The sequence below is a fragment of the Aedes aegypti genome, chromosome 2 (assembly GCF_002204515.2).
Source record: "Aedes aegypti strain LVP_AGWG chromosome 2, AaegL5.0 Primary Assembly, whole genome shotgun sequence".
In the NCBI taxonomy this organism is placed as follows: domain Eukaryota; kingdom Metazoa; phylum Arthropoda; class Insecta; order Diptera; family Culicidae; genus Aedes; species Aedes aegypti.
In genome coordinates, this window is record NC_035108.1 from 197721154 (window position 1) to 197742305 (window position 21152).

The following is a 21152-nucleotide window of genomic DNA, read 5'->3' on the forward strand; positions in this document are numbered from 1 at the left end:
ACTTTGGCCCTTTTATAATGTCAATCTAGACAATATGTGTACGTGTAAATTTTGTGCAACTTGCTAAATTGAATGAAATAAGAATAACCGCAGAGGTATAATGATTATGTATGCACCTAACCATTGATTATAGATGAAACGGGATTCACCATGCAATATTATTTCCATACACTTCAAAAGGGCGTATCTGCATATCCTGTCCAAGAATTATTCATTCATATTTGAATGCTTTGGACAATTTCCTAAAATCACTATCAGGCTTAGATTGTTAGATATAATTGTTCGTGTATTGGTTGATAAGTAATAACTTATCATAACATTGGCCCTTTCCAAATGTCGGTCTAGATTTTTTTTATGAAAATGTTTTTCAATATATAAAACCAGATAAAAAATCAAAACTACATTTTTTGTATAATCTCTTTGTTTAAACAAGTAAAAATGGCATATTTTCAGTGATTTCTATCATATAACTTCAAAACGGCGTAACTCAAAATTCTGCCTAAGGATTTTTTTCAAAATCGGGCCAGAGGTGCAGAACAACGTTAGGAATCAACTGCTGACTGCCGTTTGAATGGTATATTTTATTTGATAATAACGGTAATTGGAGCACCGTGCACCAGCGAGTGACCGATCGATTAAGTTTTCAACTCAAACGAATGTTCGGTTCTCCAGATTTGTGCTCTTGAAAATTTGAAACTTGGCTTCCATTCATCTTCACCTTAATAAGTTTCGGTGTGGAGAAAATTGGACATCACAAAGTTTGAATATTGTCTTCTTTTTTCCGGCGTTTCGTTCCTACTGGTACAGAGCCTAGGCTAGCATACTTGTTGGCTTGGTTTTTTACAAGCACTTCCACAGTTGTTAACTGAGAGCTTTATTTGCCAAAGTTGCTTTTTTCACATTCGTATCTCCTGTCACTGAAACGATGATACTTTATGTTCAAGGAAAGCATAAGGTCGGGAATCGAACCCAGACACCTCCAGCATGGCATAACCATACTCTATGCCCTGATTTGTCGAGAAAATTAAAAAAAACCCGAGTGAGGGGATTCGAATTTTCACCCCAACACCCAAGCTCATACTGAATGTTTTAGCGTTGAACGCTTGGGAAATTTAGTTGCATTAATATAAACTACAATAAAAACGATGAAACTGTTAATGCATCATCACAATAATTCAAATAATACAGCGATTTAAATTGTTGCCCGTATTTGCTTATCTGGAATGATCTTTGGAGAATCTTGAAAACCTTGAAAAATCTAAAAAAATATTTACAACAAACCTTGAGAGAAACATGAATTAATTATTTTTAATTCTTGAGAGAAATACTGAATAACCAGGAAAATACTCGAACAATCCGAAAGGAACTTGCAGGAATATTTGGAAAAATATATCCAGAAAAAATGTGTATGATTTACCAAACAATTGTGTATGAAGAATCTCTGGAATTTTTTGTCGTACTTAAGGAGAACTCTTCGATAAATTCATGCACGAATATTTGAAGAAATTCTCAAAGCAATGTTAAAAAAATCAAGAATCATTTCAAAGTTCTAGTAGCAATATACAACACCATTTTTCCAACAAACACAATACATTTTTGACGATTAAAATTTAAAATAATAGTACTATAAGGAACATCATTACAAAAACTAACAATAGCGCATATAAGTATTGGTTACAGTATGCACACAATACAAAATAACCGAAACCGAATAAAAAACTGAACCAGTTATTGACTTGGATATCATGTTATTTCAGAAGCAATTTGTTGTTATAATTTTCTGTTAATATTCCTAATTCGATCAAAGTAGTTATGTCAAGAACAGGTTTAGAAATTTATCATCCATACGCTCGGGAAGAGCGATAAAAATGTGCATTACTTTTTTTTTTTCTTTAAATTTATTTGGTCGGCCGCTTTGTCCACTTGGGCACCACTGGGCCAATTTCCTATAACTAGATACATTTGTTTTGTGCTCTAGCCTAGATCTATTAATAGTGCATGGTTCCTCATTCGTCATCTCACACAAAGATGCGAAGAGCGTTCTGCGCTTACCACCATGGGTCGTTGTTCATATCCATATTCAGAATCCATTGTTCATTGCGTTGGTCTGGTTTGCCGATTGTGCTGTGTTGAGGCTGTTGCCTGCGAAGAGGGTCTGTTTGCCGCAGTTGCTCTCTGATGAAGCCAGAGGATGGACGTCCCTCCATCGTCCTCCGTGACGCATCTTCGAGGGACTGGGCTGTGTTTTTGTTGGGGGGCTGGGAATCAAACCCATGACCATCCTCTTAAAGCGAACGTGTAGCCAACTACGCCACGTTGACCCCTGTGTGCATTACTTGTGAAACCTATAAAAATTGAAATTTTTCTGATAAAGAAAAACAAGCGATGTGTTTGGTGAATGACTTACTTGAATCGTTACTTTTCTAGTTTATCAGTTTAGTAAATATTGCTTTGCTTTGTACCCTGGAAAAAAAATTGGATGAACATTTGACGAAATTCGAAGAAGTATCTTCGGTGGTATTCCGGGAGAAGTCGATAGAGAAGATATCCATGTTAAAATTTCTGGATAAACTCTAAGAGATTCGGTTGAGAATGTTTTGAATTTCTTACTCATGAATTCGTTGAATAAATGTAGGTATTCTATATCGATGTAGTCCTTTGAACAATTCCAGAAATAAAAAACCACTGGCAAAATTCTTGAAGGAATCCTTGCAAGAATTTCTCGATGAATCCCTAAAACAACTTTCGGAATGATTACTAAAGAAGTTTTTGAAGCGTTTGTTAGATAAATGATTGAAGGAATTCATGCAGCAACATATGGAAGAATCCCGGAAGTGTATTTAGGGTTTATAGGAGAATTGCTAGAGAATGTTTTTCAAGAAATCCCTGGATTATCTTTTATAACACGATTGTTCTCAAAATAGACTGGTGGGGAAACTCTAAAATAATAAATGAGAGTATTTTTTGAAGTCTCTCATATTCCGGGAAAGCAAATTAAAAATATCCGTGAAGACCTGGAAATAAAATCTCAAATGAGTTTCTTAAAAAATGCCAGAGGAATCTTTGAAATATCTGTGAAATTATTCATGAATACCTGAGCAAAGTTGAATAGCAAAATGACAACTTATTACCTGTTCATCATCATTTGATAACTGATATTATTATCACCTGGGCTGAATTAAAAGCCAATATAACAAAAATGAGAACGTAAATTTGTTTGTTGAATAACAAAGTAATAGTAATAAATCATCTTTCAATTTATACTTTACAATGCATATAAAAATTTACACACTTTGTTTGAAAACGTTGTAAAAAATATGATGCTCGTGTAGTCCCATATTGAAAAATAAAGGCATAACAGTCTCTATATGAACTTTCAACCCAAATAGCAATTGTAAATCGTGAGTTTTGCTCAAGTTTATATTTTTCGCTGAACCTCAGAAGTGAAATGAGTTATTTGTGCGGTGGTGCTAAATGAATATGCAATGCAGAAATGTACTATAAAATTTTTAACATTTGTATGATAATACAAAAATTTCAAACTTTGAGCGATATTTTACAATTTTGAAAATGATATTGAAGCTCCCGCCCTGAGTAACATAGTACATTTCTTCCAATTTTCAAGATTCAAATCTTGGAACTAATATTGAATAAAATTATATATTAAGATCAGGTTTGGTTACGATTATTTAAAAGCGCTAATAAGAAGGTGATTTCAATTCATCCTTAAAAATACTAAACTTCAACAACCAATGAAATGTAATATGTTGTTTAGTTTGACCAAATTTGGATGATAGTGTTGCATAACACAGAACACCTAGATAAAATTAATATATGTAATTTTCGACTCTGTCTTACCCTACCACATTTATGTCTGCCAGAGCCAGAGCAATTCAATGTTATTACTGATCAACAAGATATCTTGTTGATAATAACAGTAAGATATTATTGAGACCCAAACATTTGCAACTGGTTGATGTAAAGCATCAACCCAAGTGGGTACCTCTAGTTTCACGCATGTAGAAAAGGTTACTCATGGCAGAACGCAACAATTAAATTTTACACGCTTTGCCACTGTCCACGCTCAACACGCTTTAATAAGTGAGAAATCGATGCTTCACGATTGCCATCATCACACAGTTTCCATCGGAATGCATAGAAGCCAGCGAAACTTCCGCTCACCGGTAGCAAGCAGTCGATTGGGTGGAAATTGGAAACTGATCGATGGTCGCTTAAAAAAAACGTTGGCTGGTACAGTTAGATTCTGATCAATGGACATTCTAATGGTCAAGGGCAAAACGGTTCTACATGTTCTGAAACGGTCCATTTTCGGCTTGTTAGTAGATTTTTATCAGCATGTTTTGAATTAGTTGAAGAAGTTGCATTATCCAACGACAGATGTGACTGGTAAATATCTCTTCGTCATCTGGTGAGAATAATTTGCAAATCACGATGAGCTTCGGAAAGATTGATTCTTTGAAATTTCTTCATCCCTAGCGGGACTTAGAGACCTGGCAACAGATTGATTGAATAAAAATTTATAGAGTAGCGAATGCTTTTTTTTTCCAGATTTCTAGCTGAATTCAAAACAAATGTTATAAGTGTCATGATGGTTCTAATGACATTCAAGTGAGACGCGTTCGTACCAAAATAATAGAAATCGATTGAAAGATTATGGCTATTTGTTGTTTTAGAACGTTAAAATTGTAATTTTCAGTTGATCTTTCAATCCGTGGAACAAAATGAAAATGAAATCTTATTCGATTTGTTATGCAAGGGCGTAGCTAGGCCTATCACATGAATTCATTCAACTATATTAGTGTTTGTGGGTAAAGTTCGAATCAGCGGCGTAAAAGTGCGAGCCATAGGGTAGGTGTACCCATTATGGATGCAATACGTCAAGAGTATGGATAAAATCAAATTTTAACCGCGTTTCTAGAACGTAACCACGACTTGACGTTAATTACTAGTTTGAAACATTGTAAAACAGTTGAATTGAATAGTATTAGTGCTAAATTGACTTAAAGCTTCGAAAATTTGGTTTAAGAAACGGTCTTTGTATCAATTATGGCAATAGTGTTTCTAGCATTCGATATAAAAGTGTGCCAATTATGGATTGAAATGGGCTAAAATGCTTTGAATGATAATTCAAAGCTAATAAGTTATGAAGTGATTGCTCATAAAATGTTCCAACAATTTTGTGTTTTATGGACATTTAATCAGTTCATCGCAATGGGTTCATGGGAGCAAATGAATTTTTTAAAAGGCGTCGAAATGTAGTAAATATTCAAAATTTGCCAAATTTTGGTGAGAAAAAGCGAAAACTCAAAAATGGAATATCGCTGAAACAACCCTCTCTACCATGAAATTAGCAGCTGCCGCTTGCGAACGTTTTCGAACGTGTGATTGAAATTGAGCACAAAACTTGAAAATAATGCCTTACTGAACCGTCCTGTCGTGGAAGTCACCCGTAAAACAGCATTACTTCTTTTATTTCACTGATCAAAAAATGTGAACAAACCGCCTCCAGAGTATTGTCATAATTGGGCTCTCATACACTCTTTGTACCAGTTATCGACATAATAGAAATAACATAATTTCCAACTTAAAACGGTTGTTCCCACTATTGCCATAATTGGTTATTCTACCCTTTATTATCTCATGTAAAATGTCTTTCACAAAGCCTGCTACTCAGCTTAGTGTTCTTATGAGCACTTCCACAGTTATTAACTGAGAGCTTTCTTTGGCAATTGACCATTTTTGCATTTGTATATCGTGTGGCAGGTACGATGATACTCCATGTCGAGAAAATTTCCTACCCGAAAAGATCCTCGACCGGTGGGATTCGAATCCACGACCCTCAGCTTGGTCTTGCTGAATAGCTGCGCGTTTACCACTACGGCTATCTGTGACCTATAAAACATTTTAGCTTTATGCCACCAACATTGAACGTTTTACCTTAGCTTTGCAAAAAACTGTTATTTCTAAGTTTATAAGAATAAATCCTTGTTAATCCTATTAGTTTTGAAATTGTTATAAATTAAAATGTGTAAATACTTTAATATTAGTTTGTTTAGCACAATTGTAGTCCATATGTAAAAGATCCACTTTGTGGTATATACAGTTTGTCAACTTTTATTGATTTTTCCTGAAAATATTCATTTCGTCACTCAGGTCAAACTTTTACGTCACCTTACTCTACTGTAAAACGGGGTGCAATTCATCAATGGAGTGAGTGGAGTGGCAAAAATTTTGAAGATAGATATCTTTTAACCCTGCTTTATACGACACAGTTACAAAAGATACTTCAATCCTATGAACAGTAATGTAAAAATACAAAAGAATTCCGAAATTGAATAAACTTTATGCTGAAATCATCTGCATAGAATTTGTAAATTGGTTATTCATGAGATAAATTCTTGGCATTTAAAAATAAATAATCGTTGAAAACCTTTCAGCGTAATTGTCCACCTTTCAGCGTAAAGTGCCTACCAGCGGGTGTGTATATCGTTCGACCATGTTAAGAAATAACAATTAAATATTTTGATTGTTTATACACCAATAATTTTAACTCGTTTAAGTTATATTCTAAAGTTCACACTATTACTGTAAAATTACTACTACGCGCGCACGAACACAATCCTACTTAACAAAGTCAACTTAGTTCAATATTGTTTTTTGTCGATTGATCCATTGTTTCGTTGCCTAGAATCTAAAACTTCTATTTTTCTGGCATTCAGCCATTTGGCCAAATGCTATTGAGCCAAACGCCATTTGACCGAATTATGAACTAACAATTAATTTAGTTGCCAATTATGTTGTTCTTTCGAGCGACACACTTCTTATTATGATTAGTGTCAAAGCAACCATCATTTTAATTTGGAATTTTGCTATTCTGAAGTTCACAAACAGTTGATTTAAGATATACAGGTTGCGTTGATTATTTGCGTTATGAACCAATGTACGAGTTCACTAATTTGACGTTTAAGCGGTGCCGAATTCATTGGTTTCCACGGTCACATAAATAACACGGCACCGCTAAAACGTCAAATAGTGTACCCGTGCATTGCTCCATACCTGCTTCAATTTTCATCATAGTTTACCACTGTTTGTAAACAAAAGCCGTCCTTTTTAGTCATACTTGCTAATATTTAATTAGATATCCTTTCTTATTTTAATCATAAGCTTTTCTAACGTGTAGTCAGAGTTGCTTAATATCAATCATATCAGCTGATGGCTGATGCTGTAAAACCATCAATATCATTTGCGAGCTATCAATATCACTTTGATTTGACAACCAACAGCAGTGATGCGACAGCGCACTCTAGATCATAATCACTGCAGAATGAGTGATCACGTGGTAATTATCCATGCTATTATTGTTTTTCAGTGACCAACATATAGTTTCAATCTATCTGAAGCACTGTCAAAAATATCGTACTGATAAATTGACATTTTATATGCTTAATATAAGGCTAAACTTAACCCATCAGTGATATCCATAGTCTATCGCCATCATGGTGATGGTGATGGAATAACCAGCATGATGCTGATGGGATACAAAATGATCTGAATTGTATCGCAGTCGGCCTGTCGAAATCGGCAAATTTTAGGCGTTGATAGTGACAGCGAGCAACTCTGCGTGTAGTACTGTAACAGTGATCGTCGCCGATACGCACAGTCGTACGGTTCATTCATGGCTCACGTCACCCTTGACGCGATATGGACTGACAAGCTATCTATACATTCCCATGAGGGATGTCCATTTACCACGCGGTCATTTTTTTTATTTTCATAACACCCCCCACACCCCTCTCGTGGTCATTTATCCACACAAAAGTTTTAAAATTTGTATGGACCGTGGTCATTGGCCAGATCGGTTTCTTGAAGAATTTTTTTACAGCGACTCCCGTTCAGGAGAAAATAAATCGAAGCCATAGCATAAATTTTCAAGAGGACAAATCCTGAGAACCATACCGCACTTGGCGCTAAAAATTTGATAAATCATAACTAGCTGGTGAAAGCATTTTCAGCGGTTTTCGGTTTTCTAGATTTGACCTCTTGAAAATTCGGGGTTTGACTTCGACGCATCTTCTTTTTACAACTGACATTTCCTTTCAACTGCGTGCTGCGATCGGGAAAAAGCGATAACATGCTGGAATATACATCAACATAGGCAAAGAAATTGCTTGTCAGCAGCAAATAAGGCTTTATGATTAAAAACAGATGTGAAAAACCGCCATGTTTTTGAAGTTTTTGCACCAAAACACTGCGAAAAATAAATATTAATTATTCACGAAAGTTGTGGCTTTTTGCATGAAGAACATTTCACCTGAAGGTTGCATTGAGAAATTTCCAAATGTTTGTGAGATACAGCTTTATTAAGGTGAAGCGGCGTGTAACTCAAAGAATCATTAGAATCATCATTGATGTAATAGTAGTAGTGTCGCCTTTCAATGTATATTTTCAAAACAAACAAACAAAAAATATAACATTTTTGTTAAGCATATTTTTATGTAAACACATGGGAAATTTAGTAAATTGACGAGTATTGCAAATCAAAATCAACTGTTCAATCGTACATATCAAAAGAAAACATTACAATTTAATGAAGGGCAACGGGATTTCTCTGTTTTTTACTGGATTTATCGCATATTTTTGTTATGCATCGGTACGGTTTATGTTTGCAAGGGATGACGGTGTTGCCAGGTGATTGGTGACAGATTTTTCTAGCAATTGTTATATGCTTGTTTTCGGAACATTTGCTGCATATTATAAAAACTTTTCATTTTGCAAATAGTTTTCCATCACAAGATCACTGATTTAATAAAATTTTAATGATTTTTGTGGTCAATCCACATTGAATGCTATGATTTTACAGATAGCAACTCTGACATCACTGCGCTCAACGATCGCGATGATTGTGCACACACGATAGACGCGTCCCGACGCATCCCGACGCATCGCACTGTGGATCTTTTCATTTATTTTGGGTGGTCCAAATTGATAAACACTTGGTATGATTTTATGCTTCGTAGAGATGGTTTCAGTAATTTGAGAGGATCGAAAAACAAACAACGTATGAGTTTCAAGTTTCTATGCTTTGCCCAACCTTTCCGCACTGAAAATAATACAACAGAAAAAAAAAGTTGGATATTTTAGACTATAAACACAAGCATGTCTCAGTGTGCGGTGGCGGCGTCGATTCGCAGCAAGTGAAAACCATCGCCATAATAGTTTTGAGTGATGCGGTTGATAAAACTTTATAAATATTTGATTCCCGTTTGAAATGTGTTCGTTTAAGGAAAGTGAATGAAAGATTTGTTTAGTGGAAGTGTAGTGAACGCAATATGAAATCCAAAACACAAATGCTTGCTGCAGAATTACAATGGAAATGGTAAGCACCTTCTATTTACAAGTGTAGTTGTGTGAGGCAATGAAATCCGGCATGAAATCGGAGATTTTTTTTGAGAATATAAATCTCATGTATATTGTCGCTAAATTGACAATGCTGTATCTAAAAGTGTTGATTAAATATTGAAATACCACCTGAAGCATTTTTCTTCGCATAAATTATCTATTAAATCAGGTGAAAAGCAGTTATATTTCATCGATGTTGCAAATACCAATACCATCAAAACAATTTGTTAATGATTTTGGAAGAAGCCATTTTGTGATGACGTACCAAAAGGCCTTAAGTAAAAGATAAGTTGAAAAAGTGAAAAGGCTGTAACTCCAAAACTAAGAAATTCCCGCTGAAACCAGGCCGCCATCGGCAATCATCGTTAGAATTCCAATTTTATGTCACTGATCGTTAGTTTTCGATGAAACTTAGGGACGGTCTTTTTTTTTATCAAATTGGTGGACCCCGCGTACGCCAGCTAGCTAAACAGTTTGCGAAAAAGCCCATTTTATGATAAATCTTAGGTATTTTTTCACGTGATATGTCTCGTATTTCCCTTGGAACACGTATCAAACTTAGTGGCATTGTATAGAGAAAAGATATAGCTTTCATTTAAAGATAAAAAAATTTTTGCGGTCATCTTGAGTTTTGTTAGAAAAATCGTTTTACACCATTAACGCACCGCTCGTTTCGAATTCTGAGGTCACTATCAGAAAGCTGAGAAAAAATTGCGTAATTGTTCTTCTTTTTCCTGACGTTACGCCCCTATTAGAACAGAGCCAGTTCCTCAGCTTAACTAGCTTTAAATACAAATTAACAAATAGGATTTTTTAACGTTTATTTGATACCTGAATGAATGTTCTGCATATCTTCGAGATGAGGAATCTAGCGATCAGTGACATAAAATTGGAATTCTAACGATAGGTGCCGATGGCGACCTGGTTTCAGCGAGAATTGCTCAACTACGAATTGATCTTTAATATTGGTGTGTACGACCTAACCCAGTGATCCACCGGAATAACTCCGGCCACAAGTATATTTACGCGTACCTCTGTCCACTTCTAGAAACTTGATATGTGTGCCAGTATACTGACAAAAAAGTATTTGAATCCATTAAGAATTCGCTGAGCGGTGAGGGTCTTAGAATTTTTGCTTTTACTCAGGCCTATATGGGTTAAAGTGTTCAGAGTTCAGTCAAAACGGTTCTGGGATTTTTTTTACTGTGTGACAAGAACGAAGATATCGTTGGTCGTACAACTGTAGTTTCTTGTTAATGTTTTATTGACTTTTCAGTCTTGACAAAATTGAATAACTTGTTGTTTTATCAAGCACTTGTTATTTTGGACGAAATAAAATATCAGTTTTTAGATTTTGTCAAGGCTGAAAAGCCAATCGAAAAACCGAAAAGCCTGGTAAGTCGAGAAAATGTCCAACCCTAAAATATCCTCGACTGGTGGGATTCGAACCCACGACCTTGCAGAATAGCTGCGCGATAACCGATATATTGTTCTTCTTTGCTTTACGTCCTCACTGGGACAGAGCCTGCCTCTCAGCTTAGTGTTGTTATGAGCACCTCCACGGTAATTAACTATGAGCTTATTTATGCTAAACTTGCCATTTTCGCATTCATATATCGTGTGTCAGGTACGATTATACTCTATGTCGAAATTAAGTAAATTTCCATCACGAAAAGATGTTGGACTGATTTTTATCACTTTGAAATTCAAGCTGAAAAGTCATCATTGTTTCCAAAACGAATGACGGGCTACTTAGCCTTAAAACTTATTCGTCTTTCTGCTGAATCGGGTTGCTTTGATCCCTCGAATCATACTAAGTAATATATGTTATAGTTCTGACAGCAACAAGTCTTGGCTTCTCCTTCTCACAACAGAGAAACAGTGTGCTTCTTTGACGTAATTCTAGTGTTCACCGAGTCATTTATTGCTATACGCAAGCAACGGTACTATGTTCAGTTCACATGTTGTAATCTTAATCATGCAGGAGAATGACATCTCGTCTAAGTTAACCTTTGTGCTAAAAATATGTTTTGAATAAAACGTATCATAAGCTTTAATTCCAATTACTATGAAAAATATGTGTGTCTTGAAAGAACAGCCTATGATCAAAAGAAGGAAAAATCTATTATGACAATTTAAGCAAGTGTAATGATTGTAATCATTTTATCAGTACAACTACAAAGAACTGCCGATGATTTAAAGAAGGTAAAATTCTCAATTAAAATATGAGCTATATATAATAATATAATATGTAATAGATTGCTAGTAGGTACCAAGTTGAATAGCCATGTACAGGCCTTACATTTGAGGTCGAAATACGCGTATCTGTCAAAGGATACAAACTCTAGTGGAATTAAATGGTATAGTACTAAATTCGGTTTTTTCATCTACTTATAGGGTGCCGGTGCCATTAGTGGACTACCTAAGCTATAAAAAATCATAGCAAAATAACGAAAAGCCTTAGCAGAGATCTCAACAGAAAGATTTCAACCTCTACTATATTGGAAAAATATAAAAAGAGTGATAAAACTAATTTTTTAACATAAAATCGCTTGAGCCACTATTGGTACGCGTGTTCCAGTAGTTGCGCTAGTGCTCCAGTAGTAGACGTTTGGGAATTATACAAGGAATTTTAAACAAAAAGGCAAATTTTTACACAGGTTTAACATGTTTCCCTTCGAGCAGCAACTAATATCTTTCGAATGAAGCATTAAGAACATCTCTGGGACTTTTCTGCATTTTTATACATCCATTTTAGAAACTGCTTCCATCCGTTGATCCACTACTGGAACACGACGGCAACTATTGGTGCAAGGGAGCAAATTTTTTGCGTAAACTTAATTATTTATATGACTTTTTGATGAAATAAAAAGCTGAAATTTGGCAAATCGACTAAACTAGAGGCGACCTATCCACCAGAAATAGCACATGTCGTTTTTATCAAAAAATGTACGTTTTATTCCATAGTCCAATCTACTGGTACATTACAACCATTGGTACCGGCACCCCTAGGTATTCTACTAAACAGCTCGAAGATTTATTATCACTTGAAATTTTATTACACCGTTGGTAATTCAGTGGCGAATCAATTGAATTACCTAAGAGTCTTGACGCAATGTGTGGAGTTCACAACCTCGTCCTGAATTAAAGAGTCGATTCTCTTGGAGCTCTTATATACAGTGCTGTCAAATATCGTGAATATCACGTGACTTTGACAATTGAATATTGCTAATGTCGTCCTTCTCCGTAGAAAAAATCATCGGAAAATGTTTTTCCCGGTGTCCTTTTCCGTATTTTTATCGGTTGGCAAAACTTGCTAATGCAATATATCGCATGGAAGGGTGCTAGAGGCATTTTTTTTTCCAAAATTTTGACATTTAACAGCACTAAAATTACTGGCTTGTTACATTGTGTAAGTGTAGGTAGAATGGACCGATGCACGACTTCACTAATTTGACGTTTGAGCAGTGCCGAATTCACTGGTTCCCATGGTCACATAAATAACACGGCACTGCTAAAACTTCAAATAGTGAACTCGTGCATAGGTCCATATATGTTTTATTTGAAATGTCTCATAGTGGTTACAAATGTTGGCCAAAAGGGCAAATTTCAATCAAATCGTTCAAAAATCCTAATTTAAGAAAAACATGATTTTTGAAGTCGTTTATACAAAAAATCGGTATTTTCGGTATATATCACTTTGTAGAATCGGTTTCAAACAAGGGATCCTTCATTAATCACGTGGTCATTGAGGGGGAGGGGGGTTTGGTCAAATGACCACGAAAAGCCACACTGGAAGGGTTTGAAAGGTCAATCACGTGGTTTTATCGGATTGATGGAAGTGCTATTTTCCCACATAATAGTATTTTAGGATGATTATGTTTAAGCTGTGATTTTCTTCCTTTCCCTTTTATTCAAATATTCGTCTAGATACTCTACCCATACATAAATAAATTAATATTGTTCTTGAAATTTATCATATTTCTTTACAAGCTCAATTTTGATGAGAAAACTAAATAATTCTTTTTTCTCGGTGAAAAAGGACGATAGCAGCTTAATTATGGTTAGTGTTTCAACTTGCTCCTCGATCATCTTCCGACGTATCAAGCTGGCTTTAAGGTGAAACATCTCGGAATCCAAAGATGGCCGTCACAATGGCCGACTTGTGCCCCTACTCTCGTTTTCAAAGGCACAAAATTGAGAGAAATTTTTCAAACGTTTCTGATCTTCTTATTTTAAGCTTTCTGCTTGTGCACATAGCCAAATTAAAAAGTTCACTGTTGTTGGATGCTTTCTTCGCGAGATTTGTGCCTTTGAAGTTTCAGTGCAATCTTAGAAGTCGATTCCAAACTGTGTCACCTTAACTTAACCCTTTCGTCGGGCGGAAATAAACGTACAGTATGGCCCATAAAAAAAGCGAAAATTGTTTGAACGTGAATTTAGCATCCACAAGCGTTGTTTTCATTGTTTTTGATAGTGAATGTAATTTCTGGTTATTGTAGTATATTCTGACACAACTACGCTATCCAGGACAATTTTTGTCATATTTTTCTTACTGTCCTAAATTATGTAATAAAGCAAATAAGTTCAAAGGTTTTGTCCGCCCAAAGCTAGAAACAGCGTCTGATTGTCGTATACTCTGGTGATAAACTTTCCACCTTCAAAAATCACACTTTATTGTTGAAAATTTTAGTTTGTTTGGTATCAGAGGAAGGAGGAGTTCTTATAGAAAGTGTTTTTCATGATCACAATAAAATATTTTGCCAGGGTCATAGTTTTGAGGGCATTTGCGCCTTATAGGTTTGATATGTCGTTATTTTTTGTTAAGGTTGAATATAAAATAAATACGGAGGCCTATTACAGATTTTTAAGGATGAAAATTGTTCCTTCGGTTATAGACAACTTACATCAATACTAGCTCATAGGTTTTGAGCAAAACGGAGCTGCTTATCACACTTATATGAAGGTTGATTCAAATGTCTCTAAAAAGAGCCGTTTTTTCGAAAATATGTTTAAGTCTCCAATTACCAGGTATGAACCAATTCTTTCATTTTATATGGACGTATGCTGGAGACAAGGCCTGAGAAGAATCTCACGCCATCGTTGATATTTTAGAAGCTTTCATCACGCAGATATTGAACTCGACGTCCACATGATAAAATTTGAAGGTATGCTTCCAATTTCTCTCTGGTAAGGTGAAAGTAACAGATAAAAATCATGTTCAAAGCAAAAAACTAAGTCTAAATAGATTAAACTATACAAGTATTGAGTAATATTTATGTTTAATTCACATTTTCTATGTAAAAACTACTATAAAACATGATATGACAATTTTCGCATTTTTTTATGGGCCATACTGTACCTGATGAAAGGATTGAGCCATAGCCAGCTCGATACGTCTGGAGGTGACTAAAGAGTAGTAGGTCGAAACGCGTAACAATAATAAAGATGCTATCGTCTTTTTTCACGGAGAAAAGCCAATAAGTTTGCACGATGATCAACCCCCATTGATGGTTATCCTAATTTTGTCAACATGTTTTGTCCTTAACATTCACAAATATTCCTTTGAAAATTTTAGAATTTGACTTATTACTCCAACTGTCTGGTTTCGGTAATTATTAATTCTTAGTGATTTTTAAATAAACAAAAAAAAACAGGAAAATTGAAAAGGAATTCTTGGAGGCGTGTCTCCAGTATTACATTGAGAGGGGGTGGGGTGTATTTGCCAAAACCACGATGGGTTATAAGTTCTACATGTTTTGTTGTCACATTCTTGAAAAAGTTGTAGATCTAGCTAAAACCTACAACTTTGCTTAAGATGAAACATTTCGGAATCCTACGATGGCCGGCACATTGGCCGTCTTGTGCCCCTACTCACGTTTTCAAAGGCACTAAACTAGAGAAATAGTTGGAAAAAGTTTCTGATCTTCTTATTTTAAGCTTTCTGCTAGTGCACAAAGCCAAACTAAAAAGTGCACTGTTATTGGATGCTTTATTCGCGAGATTTGTGCCTTTGAAGTTTTAGTGCAATCTTCGAAGTTGATTCAAAGCTGTTTCACCTTAAGGCAACACGCCATTAACTTTAAAATCTTGTTAGTAAGAATTTCCAGTTTTTCATGTGTATTTGTGAAGTGATTTTTTTTTCAATTTTCAAAAATTATGTTCACACAGTTTTAACACTATAATTTGCCTATTGTATGGCCTTTCGAATGCTGCTTAACCCTCTAATACCCAAATTTTTATTTCCGATCTAAATATCATTTGACGTTACATATCTAAAATTGTTCTAAACACGTTTTGGATAATGATTCATTTTTATTCGCAAATATCTGAATTTTAAAATAACATTTTACAAAAGTTTGCATAACAGCGCAGCCACAAATTTCATCAAACAAACAAGCTTGAGTCAAATTTCAAACTTAAATAAGTGTCACCCTATTCAACTTTTTTTCTTAGAAGATTCAAAACTCAATAACGAACAACTTCTCTGAAGACATCGAACGTCTAAAATCGACAAGAACAGAGGAAACACTTTTTTACTTTTTTATTCGATTCGGACCATTGTGCAATGGATTTGAAACCTACAGAATGCGAAAATCGTCATAACATGTTTTATTGTAGTTTTTAAATAGAAAATGTGAATGAAACATAAATATTATTCATTACTTGTATTGTTTAATCTATATAGACTCAGTTTTTCGCTTTGGATATGATTTTTATCTGTTACTTTTACCTTACCATAGAGAAATTTGAAGCATACCTTCAAATTTTATTATGCGGACGTAGAGTTCAATATCCTTGTGATGAAAGCTTCTAAAACATTCACGATGGCGTGGGATTCTTCACAGGCCTTGTTTCCAGCATACGCCCATATCAAATGATAGAATAGGTTCATACCTGGGTAATTGAAGACTTAAACATATTTTCGAGAAAACGGCTTATTTTGGAGAGCTTTGATTGAACGTTCATATAAGTGTGATAAGCGGCTCCGTTTTGCTCAAAACCTATGAGCTTGTATTGATATTAGTTGTCTCTAACCGTAGGAACAAATTTCATCCTCAAAAATCTGTTATAGTCCACCGTATTTATTTTATATTCAACATTAACAAAAAATAAAGGTATATCAAAGCTGTAAGACGCAAATACCCTCAAAAATTTGATCCTGGCAAAATATTTTACTGTGATCATGAAAAACATGTTCTCTAAGAACTCCTCCATCCTCTGATATCAAACAAACTAAAATTTTCAACAATAAAAAGTGATTTTTGAAGGTGGAAAGTTTATCACCAGAGTATACGACAATCAGACGTTTCTAGCTTTGGGCGGACAAAACATTTGAATTTATTTGCTTTAGTACATTATTTAGGATAGTAAGAAAAATATTGACAAAAATTGTCCTGGATAGCGAAGTTGTGTCAGAATATACTACAATAATCAGAAATTACATTCACTATCAAAAACAATGAAAATAACGCCTGTGGATGCTATATTCACGTTCAAACAATTTTCGCATTTTTTTTATGGGCCATACTGTATAGGAATTTATATTAATTACTAAAGAAAGCCAGAAATAAATATCAAGAAAATAATTAGCAAACTCCATTTATTATTGTTTTCGTGTTCAAGATGTGTCTTTATTGGACTTTAAGTGATTGAAATTTAACAAAATTAGTGGATATGTAAACACAACCAACTCGCCCTTACTCGAAATTCTGTATCTCGATATTTCCCCTACCTCGTAGAATGCGCGGTCCCTTCATTTTAGCATACTTTGATACCTCTGTGAGTCGATACCTCTCTAACTCGATGTTCCCTAACTCGATATGATCTGTTGTAGTTTCCCATGCAAGCTCACCTCTCTAACTCGATATTTTCATAAAAAGTTTCAAATATCTTCCAAATGTTAATTCCATAAACCTGAAGGTTATCATTATACTTATAGTAAAGTTAAGGGTTTAACTTGTTTCAGGGTGGTAAAACTAAAAAAATTTACTTTTTGATTGTTCAAAAGGTAGGTAGGTGAATGTGTCAAAATTCTGCTTTCTTTCACGTTGAAATAACTATTTTAAATGTATTTTCTAAAATTTACAAACATTTCAAAATTTGAAGAACATGTGTTCTGTAACTCGATACCTCCCTAACTCGATGGTCCCTTCAATATCGAGTTAGAGAGAGTTGACGGTTGCTCAAAAATACAAATATTGACTTTTCTTTAAGGTGAGACAGTTTGGAATCAACTTTTAAGATTGCATTGAAACTTCAAACGCACAAATCTCGCGATGAAAGCATTCAACAACAATGAACTTTTTATTTTGGCTTTTTGCACTAGCAGAAAGCTTAAAATAAGAAGATCAGAATCGTTTGCCAATTATTTTTCCAGTTTTGTGCCCTTGAAAACGTGAGTAGGGGTACAAGTCGGCCATTTTTCCGGCCATCTTTGGATTCCGAGATGTTTCACCTTAAATTTTTAGCACACCGTAGATAATTCAAAAACATCATTTTGATTCTGTAAACTTTTTGTTTAAACAGATTGTTTAACGGTTTAAAATCTGGTCAAGTTTTTGGCAACTAATCTAAAAAACAACAAAGAATTTGTTAATCGTTATAATTAATGTCAACGTATCAACGAAACGTCTTTAATCTTTGATTAACGTTAACAACACTTTTGCTAATGATGACAATCCAATTGACACAAATTTCCTGAAAGTCGTCTTTCATTCGATGCGCTTTAGATTCCTTTAAATAGAAATGTCTTGGATGTTAGTGGCAACTGACCCAATGCATGATTGATCATTCAATCACTATGGTACAAAACTATGGTATAACTAGTGAAGCCTGTCAATGACTTAAAGGAGTCCAATTACACTCGAAAAAATATCTGTAGAAATCATTAAAAATCAACTTCAGCAAACCGTCGGCACCCTAAAAACGAACCAGCCATCAGCTATGAGTCACGACACGATGTGCGGAATTCATAGTTACATGCTAAACTAATAAGTTGAATCCGCCTACCTATATAATCTATGTGGTGACAAACATGACGTTCGATAAGACCATTAAAATCTATAAACCAAATAGTTGATCAGTCGGCCCAATGACATATAAACTAATAATCAATCTAATTCTGAACTAAAGAACTGTACTCACCTTTCCTTCATCTTCATTGTGTTTTAGTTCAATTTACAAGCCTTTCTGTTCAGGTCAACTCTTTGTAAGTTTAGCCTCAATAAGTTTTTTCTCGCACTTCACTACACGCCGAGAATGTTGATGATATTTTTCCACCTCCGCAAAAAAATAAGCCACCGCGAAAGATCACTTTACACCATAACCATCCATCAAATTCATCCGTTGAAACAGTCCATCGCGCGCAAAATGTGTGACAACCTACAATTCCTTCACAGCGTGACGAATCTTTTGCAGGCAGTGCTTTCTTCCGCCGTCAACTGGCGAGAATTGTCGAGCGTTGGTTTTTGTTTGCTGATGCTTTCACCACCAGCCTTCTGCCGTTCTCGTTCTTGAGTAGCACTATTCGCATTCGAACTGTATTTCCCGCAGAGCCCTCTATTCAATTAATGTCGTAATTTCCTACAATTTAAGCCGCGTCTTCTTCGCGCCTGCTAAACCGCTCGTGACATTGTCAGACGCACATTACACAACAGTTTCCAGGTGCTGGATGGGATGTTCTGTTATACACTTGTTTTTTTAGTTCTTCTTTGGCAATCTTGGTTGTTTTATCTTCTTTTGAAGATTGTCAATCTATGCCAATTAAATAACAGATGTTTAGGCGCACTTTTGGGGACTTACAGTTAGAAGCGTGTTTTATTGATGTTCGTCACTTTGTTCAAAGATTTTCCACGTTACCACGTGCTGTGCACAACCTTTCACATTCCGTAGAAATACTTCGATCGACCAACGTAAAGCCAACAGCTAGCAGCAAACAATTAAAGAAAAACCTTAATTTATTCACTATTTGCGCGATGTTATATTTCACTAACTCGCCGATCGCTCCAACTGAGGAGCTGCTAAGCCGCCGTTTATTACACAACGACCTCCAAGTCCGAAGAAGTCGTCGTAGCCGTCCACAAACTGTTGCAAACACTTTTTTTCTTTATTCGGAGGTTTCGATTTCGAGTCCCTCAGCTGGACGAAGGCTTAACTCACTTATTGGTGTCCATCCAAGCGAAAATTTTCCAAAGTCGTCACCTCGAAAATCGCGCGAAAAGTTCAGTCGTCGGTTGGTCAGCAAAGGAAAATCACTTCCACACTCGGAGCCAGTTGAACACGGACTGTTCCGAGCTAGGTGTGTGCTCTTGTGAAGAAGACCCCCCTCGTAGTTTGCAAAGCTATCAGAATGAATCGGCGGCTTTGTGATCCCAGAATCAGGGGGAGGAAAGTTCGCTGCGTGGAGCTTTCGGAGCAGCGCGTGGGACTTGTAAAAGAAAAATTGAGAGAGAGGTTAAGAACCACCCTTCAGGAGAAAATGCGATGGGAAATTCCGCTCTGCCTCTCTCAGTTAAAAACAACAGCTGATGAGGTGTTGGCGGCGTGTCTCAAGTGTTAAACATGCATGTTGAGCATATGTATACATAAATGTATGCTTGTTTCTGACTCGTGCATGCCCGCAGAAATTTCGAGCCGAATGCGATGTTTTGTTAAACTAGTTTTCAGTTTCGATACAAATCGAAGCCTGGTGATAGTTTCGTTTATTTTAATCGATTTGAATTAGAGAAAGAAAAAACGAACTGTTTGGCTAACAAGTTTAACTTATAAGTGTTATGGCTGTTTGGCGGCATGCATTCAGTGGAAGTGGAATTTCCCAGCGAATGATACACCAAATAGCCATATACTTGTTTATCACTCACTTTGGAGAGACTATTATTTTACAAGATACTTTCTTTTCATGGCCAGCTATCACACTCCATTGCAATTATAAAAAGTTGTTTTATTGCTAAGATAACTAAAAACCAACGACAAGCATTGAATGAATTGGAAATCTACATTTTGAAAATCCCATAAAACCTAATGAGCAAGATTTTGCAATGACAATCCGGAGATTATGGTTTTCATTTTATAGTACAATGTTATTCTCACTTAAATATTTAACGTAAAACAAGATATTGATCAACTTTGAAACATTTTTGTTTGATCCTTTATTAGTATCATTTCAACCATTACTTTTATTTCTTATATCTAGGTGTTCTGTGTTAGACAACACTATCATCTAAATTTGGTACAGTGAAACCTCCATGAGTCGATATTGAAGGGACCATCGACTCATGGAAATATCGAGTCATGGAACAGCAATCCCTTGAAAAGCTGCTTCTAGGGACCATCATAGTAACCATGAAATTTTGTTTTTAGTATGGTTCCATGAGTCGATATCGAGTCATGGAACATCGACTCATGGAGGTATCATTGTATAACAAAATTAAGCTTTTATTAACATTTGGTTATCAACATATTACATTTCATTTGCCGTAGTAATTCAGATTTTATACAAGTGAGTTGATTTCACTTGCTTATAAGAATTTACCTAACCTAACTTAACCTAAAAATATAACGCACTAATCGTGGCAATAGAGGAGTGCAACAATTTTTGTCCTAAATAATAATTTATTTAATTTGACATTTGTTCCAATGTTTCAACATTGGATATTCTGTGTAACTCATTAGTACTATACCAGAGAGGAAGCTTGAGAATCATTTTCAAAATTTGATTTTGAATCCTCTGC

At 35.4% G+C, this 21152-nt stretch overlaps 1 protein-coding gene across 2 annotated transcripts in view; it reads right to left on the bottom strand.

Moving 5' to 3' along the window:
• Window positions 1–19718, bottom strand: part of LOC5578859 — a 108866-nt gene extending 89148 nt beyond the window's left edge. For both annotated transcript variants that reach the window (XM_021843662.1, XM_021843661.1), the window contains exon 1: window positions 18568–19718. In XM_021843662.1, coding sequence (XP_021699354.1) covers window positions 18568–18584 — 17 coding nt within the window. In that variant the 5' untranslated portion in view covers window positions 18585–19718. The remainder of the gene's footprint in view (window positions 1–18567) is intronic.
• Window positions 19719–21152: the final 1434 nt, after the last annotated feature.